Source organism: Hipposideros armiger, unplaced genomic scaffold (genome assembly GCF_001890085.2).
Source record: "Hipposideros armiger isolate ML-2016 unplaced genomic scaffold, ASM189008v1 scaffold_1120, whole genome shotgun sequence".
NCBI classification, from domain to species: Eukaryota; Metazoa; Chordata; class Mammalia; order Chiroptera; family Hipposideridae; genus Hipposideros; species Hipposideros armiger.
This window is the reverse complement of record NW_017732470.1, coordinates 229,931-237,943: the sequence shown is the minus strand read 5'-3', so window position 1 is coordinate 237,943 and position 8,013 is coordinate 229,931. Positions and strand designations below refer to the sequence as shown.

The following is an 8,013-nucleotide window of genomic DNA, read 5'->3' as shown; positions in this document are numbered from 1 at the left end:
AACAGTAAAATATGGCAAAAATGCACAGCTTGGTCTTCCATCTTCAACTTGTTGTAAAATCTCCAAAACTCAACCAAATCGCTCAATTTTTTTTAGAATGAGCCTAGAACTGTCAGCTGTCAAATGACACAGCAATAACATAAATACAAATGACTCTAGTACTTCCAAAAATGAACTAGTGCCATCTGTTGCAAACATGCATCATGACTTTTCCGAAGACCCATTAGTTCCCAGCTCCCAGGGTGTCAACAACAGCTGGGAGACTCCCAGAGGGATAGGCAGGGGTGCTCCAAGTAAATCATAGTATGGGTACTTCATGAAACTATGGCTTTATTTTAAGGCCTGCTCAGTGGTCATCTCTATGCTACAACACCCCCTACCTCACCTGCTTTTAGAGAACTGTTCCTCCTTCTCTTCTCTCCATCTCCATTGGATAAATGGGAGGCGCATCCTATCACTTGACCCCACCTCTCAGGACACAGTGATTAGTTGAAGGAAGGGCCAATCGGAATATTTCCCTGAGCTTTTTCAAACTAGAGCTGGTGGAGAAGCCCCTTCTTCTCCTGGCTTGGGAGACTACTCATAATAACCAGTCACACTCCTTGCAATAGCACCAACTGTGTGTCAGACACTGTTCTCAGTGCTTTCCATGAACTAATTCATGCCATCCTCACAACAACTCTGAGGTGAGTCCTAGCATTAGCCTCATTTCACAGATGAGGAAAGTGAGGCACGGAGAGGCTAAAGAACCTGTCCAAAGTCACACTGCTACGAAGTCCCAGAGTCAGCCTGTGTGGCTCCAGAGCACTTTCCATAGCTTTGTCTTGCTGTCCCTGGACTTGAGCTTGGGAGCTGCTGGTAGCCATACCTTGCAATGAGTACAGAAGTAGGTGAGCACAAGGGAGAGAATGGAGCTGACCACAGAGAGAAACTGAGTTGAGAGGCAGACATTTTCAGGGGAAGGACAAAGCAACTCAAGCAACTAAAGTCACAGATTTGAAGATATTTCAGGAAATGTGACATGTTGGCAGAACTGAAATTGCAACCTAAACCATCTATTTCCCATTGACCTCAAGAAAGGACCAAAACTGTCCCAAGTCAGAATCCATAGCTGATAAAGAGGGACAGCAGTTACTTGGAGGTTTTCCATGGTATCCTCACCAGACTGAGGATCTGAGAGTCCACAAAGTGCCTCCCACACCAGCACCCTCTCCTCCCATCTGCCGCTGCTCTTGGCTGCAGGGAGTAGATCAGAATCCCGGGATGAGGAGCTTCATCATACAAACTTGGAACTTAAATCACAAGTCTGATCATCACAAATGCCTCAACTTGCAGGATGTGAGAATCACAGAGGTGAAAACACAGCGGTGGCCTCAAGCCCAGATCCAGTCCCAAGAAAGGGACCCAAAGCTGCCCAAGGATTCTGGTCACCAAACTAGAAACACCCCACCTGGAGGCATCTGAGAGCTCCTTGAACTCAGGCTCAAACCGAGAGCAGGAATTCTGTTGACAGCAGCCCCAGAAGTCCTCAGCCTCTTGGCTGGGCCCCTCCATTCTCGGGGAGGCCTCTCTCTCCCTCACAGTAGCTCTGCTGCGTAATTACTCTCAAAAGTAATCTGCCTGCCCAGACTTTTCCCTTTGTTCCTGGTGCTGTCTCCTACAGGAGTAGCCATGAGTGGGGGCTACTGATATGGCTGGGAAGGGGCCCTATCAGTAAGCCGAGATGGTGGTGGTCCTCACTGTGTAAGATGCATGGGCATCGTTTCCCTCTTGTAACGGTTCCCAGCTACCCAATCCTGGTGCCTGGAATCTCACAATTGGCTCCTAACCCTCTCAAAATCCCCTCTGTTTAATGCGAATACCTCTAAAGGAAGGTTACCTTATACCATTGCAAAAAGGAAGTGACCCCACATTTACCGAACACTGACCGCAGGTGTCCCAGTGGCTACCTATTAAGTCCTTTACCAGTGTGCTTTCACTAGGTCTTCTCACTGCCCAGTGAGTAGCTATTATTTTGCAGCTGAGTGAACTGAGGCTCACATAGATCAAATACCTGAACTGAGGTCACAGAGCCAGTAAGTCAGTGGCAGAGCAGGGGCTGAGCACTCTCTCAGGCTCTTCACCCTTTGGCCAGGCTGTGGGAGAAAAGGCAGTGTGGTGCGTGATAGGTGAGGGTGGAGAAGTCGCAGGTCCTGAGCTGGGAGAATGGAGACCTGGGTTTGTGCCTCAGGTGTGAGACCTGGTGGGGGCAAAGAATTCTCTGGGTATGTGTGTCCAGCAAGTTCCCTGAAGTGTAAAGGCACCTGTGTTCAGACCCTCACACGCACTCCCTTACACAGGCCCATGGAAGGATGTGGAGGCCTCTACTTGGCCAGAGCGCCCCTTCTGCCCTCCTCTTCACTGTGTGTCACCTCCCTCCCATCCTTAGTGATTCTGCATCTCGCCTCCCAGCCTGCCCATGCACCACTTCTCAGTTCTTCCTTCTTCGCTTCCTTCCCCCCATTTCCTCCATTACCCTAATCCACACCCCAGCATCTGTCCTGGATCATCACACCAGCCTCTCCTCTGGTCTCCCTGCCGCCCTCCACACTGTGACATCAGCAATATTTAGACATTTGAAGCTCAGGAGGCTCCCTGGTGCCTAAAGGACAGAGCACACAGCTGGGTTCTCACAGGCAGGGCAGGCGCTGGGCAAGAAACCCATCTGGACAGAGCCGCCCTCACCACCCCAGCCAGGGGGTCTCAGCCTCCTCAGAAATCATACCCCCATGTCCTCATCAAAACTGAAGCGCACTCAAAGCCCCATTCTGTGCTGGGCTCTGGAGACATGGGGCAGATGAACCCTGTCCCCTCTTCATGTGTAGCGGGGAGATAGAAAAGAGTGACTGTGATCCAGTGTTGAAATGGTAGCAGGGTCATTGTTAACTATGTAAATCCCTCCTAACGCCCTCTAGTGGCTTCCCAACGCACAATGAAATCCAAACTCCTGGCCCTTCCTGGGCAGTCTGCCTCTGGGATCCCATCAGGCACTGATCCTCCCCGTCGCCGCCCCGCCCCCCCGGCCCCCACCCCGCTTTCTGCTCCTCAGACACACCTCAGGCTCTGACATGAGCTGTCCTCTCTGCCAGGAGTGTTCTGGGCAGGGTCTACTTTACTGTCCCTCACACTATCCTATGTTAACCTTACACAGCATTGATTTCTGGTACTGGATTATTTGCCTACTTGTTTAGTGTGTCTTTCCCACCAGAACACCGTCTCCTGGGAGCAGGGACTTGTATGTCTGAAGTAACACCATATCTCCAGCACTAATACAATGTTTGTTGAGAGACTGAATGAGAGCCATGAGAGGGAAGCAAAGATGCTGGAGCGCTGAAAGCCCTTGAGCCTCTAAAAGACGTTACCTAAAGTTGCATCTTACAGGGTGCACATTAGGAGTGGAGAATGGCGTTCCAGGCAGAGACAACTCTGAGCAGCCCAGCACAGTTGTGAGAGCACTACAAAGCCAGGTGGTGTTGCTGGACCAGGGTGAGGGTCAGGGAGTGACTGGAAAAGGAATGGACCAACCACAGCCTCCTCAAAAGCCTTGAACTTTAAACCTCTAGGTGATAGAGAGCCATAGAAAGGTTTTACACCAGAAAAATGACATGGTGTGGTTTGTGCTTTAGAAGAAACTAGTCTGAAGGATGCAGGGCAGGGAGGAGGCTGGAGGAACTGGGAAAGTTGGGGCTGTTGCAATAGTCCAAGGGGAATGAACAGCTTTGAGGGACATGCAGGGGATAAAACCAGCAGAACTTGGGGGACTGGGGTGGAGGTGAGGAAGGGAGGAGAGAGAGATGACTCCAAGGTTTGGGCTTGGGCAACTGGGTGGATGACTGTACCATTCTTTGAGATGGGGACACAGGAGGAACAGGTTTGGGGGTGAAGATGTGAAGTTTGGTTTGGGGCTTGCTGAGTTTGAGGTGCTTCTAGGACAGTCAGATGGGAGGGGAGGGCAGTTGTATTGTCCTTCTCTGGGGGGATAGTAGGGCAAACTTTAAATATGTAAAGGAAAGGAATTGGGAGTCAAGATAGCTCAGAAGAGAGTTCGGGGCTGTCTCCTCTCCCCTCTCTCATGGGAACACATCTAGAGACACCATCTCATCCAAGAGGTGGGGACACAGGAAGCAATGACACATCCCTGCGAGGTACCTTGGAGCATCTGTGGGACACATAATTCCACTATGGACCAGCCCTGGGATCCAGGGTTTCCACACACACTGCTGCCCCAGACGTGAGCAACCCCTCAGGAGAATAGTGTGCCTGTTCTCACCTGTTGGAGCACACGGGATGCCTACCTCTCTGCTCCTGTAGCCCTGGGGAGGACCAGGTGCGTGAGCAGCACAGCGGCTGAGAAACACAGCTGCTCAAACCTGACGCCCAAGACGAGGCCCTACAAGGTCCAACTCGCCTGGGCTGCTCTCGCAGGTGGCCCACATGTTGCAACAGGGGAGGAAGTGGGGTTTGAGTGCGACAGGGATGAGGAGGCCACAGCCCTGCTGGGGCTGCGAGCAAGGGCCAAAGGGGGTGCGAGAGGCGCCCGGTTGCCCCTCCTGGGGCCTCTGGCCTTTACACCGCGCCCAGCAGCCCACATACTGCTGTCTCCAGCTGTGCCCCCTCAGCTGTCCCTCCGGTCGTCGGCTGTCCCCAGCCATCCCTCGTCCCCGCCCCGCCTGGTACCTGCGGTTGCTTTTCCCAGAGGCCGCTCCCTTCCAGGCAGTCAGAAAGGCCATGGGTGCACGCGGGACTCCAAGGGGGGCGCGGGCGGCCCCTCGTGGTGGCGGTGGTGGTGGTGGCGGCTCTCCCCGGGCAGCACCTGGATGGAGCGGGCGGGGCAGGTTCGCAGGCTCCTCCCCGGCCCGGCCCGGCGCCTTCCTGCCCCGCAAGGGCTTCGGTGTCCCCTCCCCCAGCAGTCCTGGGGTCCCAGGGCAAGGCCACTCCCTTCCAGAGCCATCAAGACCCATCATTAGTCACAAGGAGAAACTAAGGCCGAGGACAGCCAGGGAGTTGCTGTAGGTCACACAGAGGGTCATTAGAAGCCCCTGTCCCAGGCCTAAGTACAGAACTTCCTCACCAGGGCTGCACCTGGATGAAGTCAGGGCTTAGGACGGTCGCAAGTGTGGGGCACAGAGCAGGCGTGGCAGGGGCTGGCAGGGTTGCCGAGCGGTGGAAGCAGCTGCCTGAGCCTGAGAGTGAAGGCTGCTGGCCAGGCAAGGCGCTGGGACATGACCCTGTTCACAGCCTTCTCATTCCCAGGACCCCATTTCTGTTTCCTCTTGGGCTGTGTCTGTATCCTAGGTACCCATGCAACACAAATCGTGTCTAATAAATGGAGACTGATTCTGACAAGCCCGAGATGTTCTCTAATGTGCTAAGCCCTAAAACAGGTGTTTTACACAAATTCTTCTTTAATGTCATTTTATTAAATTCTCACTTACCCTTGTTTTTAAGTGATGAAACAGGTTCAGAGGGGTTAACTGACTTCCCTGAGACCAAGCCGTGGAGTCAGGTCGTACACCCTGGTCTGTCTGCCCCATCTGGTGCTCCCTCCCACCCTGCCTGGGCCCGGAGGTAGGCTGGGCATGGAGTGGGGGGAATGAGGGGCGGGCAAAGCAGAGGGCAGAAGCCTCAAGAATCATCTGAGCAGTTTCTCTCACTTTCCCTTGGTAGGCAGCAGAGGAGATTCGACATTTCCTCCTTTCTGTGCACGCTCATGTTATGGTCTTGGCAGGTCAACAAGGGCCCAAGAATGCTCCCTCTCTGACCACAAAGCTAGAGCTTCCAGATCTGGAAATTCCAGTTACAGTGTACCCAGGGGTCCAAACCCCGCAGCCCACAGAACCTTTCCTGCTTTGCAGCATTGGGCACTGCAGAGAGCCAACTTCCTCCTGGGCTTATAAGCATGAATACCGCAGAGCCTCAGAAGCCTAGTGTCCAATAGCCCCAGAGCCCAGTCTAACCCCAGATGGGATAAAAGTCCCACCCAACCTCTGAGCCCACAGCCAATACCACTTCCTTCAGGAAGCCCTCCGGTATTTCCCCAATGGAGGAATTGCTCCCTCTTTGGAGGTTAATTTTTTTATCTCTTACAGCATTTAACACTGCATATTTTTTAATCCTTAGTTATCAATGACTGTATTAATCTCACTCTTCAGATTTCTATCTGAAGATAATGTCTCACATCCATGTCTTCCAGAGCCTAGCACCATTGCTGCATAGTAGGTGCTCAGTGTTGAATAAATGAATTAAAATTTATCAAGTTTCTATCAGTGGCATGCACTACGCTGAGGGCCTTTATATACACTACTTCTAATCCGGATAATAATTCTGTTTTGAGAATATTTGAGTCGGAAGTTTAGAAATGTTCCTGAGATCAGATCAGGAGCTGGGATTCAGTCCCAGGGTTCTCAAACTTCAAAACTTGTTTTCTGTTCTTTCCCCCCTTTTTTGCCCTCATCTTCATCATCGCCATCATATTTCATACTATGTTAGGGATTATTCTAAACCCTTCATGTTTCATCCTCAAAACAACCCAATCAGGTATGTCTTTTTACAACCCGTTTCTAAGCTGAGAAGTGAGGCAGAGGATTAAGTAATCTGTTCAAGGTCATGAAGGCTAGTTACGTAAGTGGCAGAGCTAGGACTCAACCCAAGCAGCCAGACTTGAGTCTACCTCTTAACTCCAGCCCGTCTGCTTGCCACACAGGCTGTTAAGAGTGCGCACAGCATTCATGAAACACTTTCCCAAAGCTTATCTTATTTTGAATCGCATAACAACCCCAAGGTAGAACAAGTTTTATTCTTTCCCTTGCTCTGGAGCCATGCACCTGGGTTGGAATCTTGGCCCCGCCACTTGATAGCCGAGTGTGACTTCAGGCAGGTTACTCAACCTCTCTGTGCTTCAGTTTTCTCATCTGTAAAATGGGAATAACAGCACCTATGAAAAGGGTTGCTGTGAGGATTGAGTTAATGCAAACAAAACAGAGTAGTGCTGGACACACTATGTTATATCTGTACCCCCTACTATGTGAGTTTTATCCAGAATCAGTGAAGGATGATGTGTTCTGTATCAGTAAGCTTTCAAGATAACTGGAAGTTTTATTCCTTAATTTAATCACAGAAAGACATTTTCCTAAAATGTATTATTACCTTTTCTGTCTTCTTAAACACAGACATGACAGCTTAGTGAATATATGCCATGTAACAGGAATGAAAATTTTATATCCATCATCTTTAATCCTCACAACCCTGTGAAGTAACTGTTATCTCCATGGAGGATCAGAGAGGTTGATTTACCCAAAGTCACACAGCTAGTAAATGGTATGGCCAGAATTTAAGACCCGTGTTTATAAGACTCCAAGGTCTGGGTTCTTTCTACAAGGCCAGGATCCTTCTCAGGAAGCTGCAATGAATCAGGGTTTTCTTTGAGAACATCAGTTCTTGCTTAGGGCCCAGGGTTGCTGCGTTTGATCTTTGTTGCTGCTTAGTCTCAAAGGGCTGCCTTAAAGGCCAGGTGTGCAAAAGGCAGCCTGGTGTGGTTGGAACAGCAGGTCTCAGAGCGGAGGCACCTGGGCTGGAACCTAGGTTGGGAGGTCTTGGCCAAGTCACTTCCATCTCCTTACACGTCATGTTTTCTGTTATGAGTGTTGTCAGGATCCAATAGGGTAATATACATTAAGAACCTTAGTGCCAGCTACTTTTCCTTGTCTCTTCCTTTCCACAAAACAGTCATGTGCCACAAAACCATTATCTTGGTCAATGATGGACTGCGTGTACAAAAGTGGTCTCCTAAGTTTATAAAGGAGCTGAATTTCCTGTTAAAAATGGAAGGATATGTGGTTCAAAAGGAGTATTTTTTTTTCTCTGACAGGAGCAGTATCTGTAGGGCTTGGCATGATTCCGTCCCACTCACAGCACCTGTTTTGACCGCACAGATGACATCCCAGTCAGTCAGCCACTGACCTGTCTCAGCACAGG

At 50.6% G+C, this 8,013-nt stretch overlaps 1 protein-coding gene across 1 annotated transcript in view; it reads right to left on the bottom strand.

The window, feature by feature from the left end:
- The window catches only part of TTC39A (tetratricopeptide repeat domain 39A), a 50,330-nt gene extending 45,498 nt beyond the window's left edge, over positions 1-4,832 (bottom strand). The window contains exon 1 of the mRNA XM_019632323.1: positions 4,717-4,832. Coding sequence (XP_019487868.1) covers positions 4,717-4,769 — 53 coding nt within the window. The 5' untranslated portion in view covers positions 4,770-4,832. The remainder of the gene's footprint in view (positions 1-4,716) is intronic.
- Between the last annotated feature and the right edge of the window lie 3,181 nt (positions 4,833-8,013).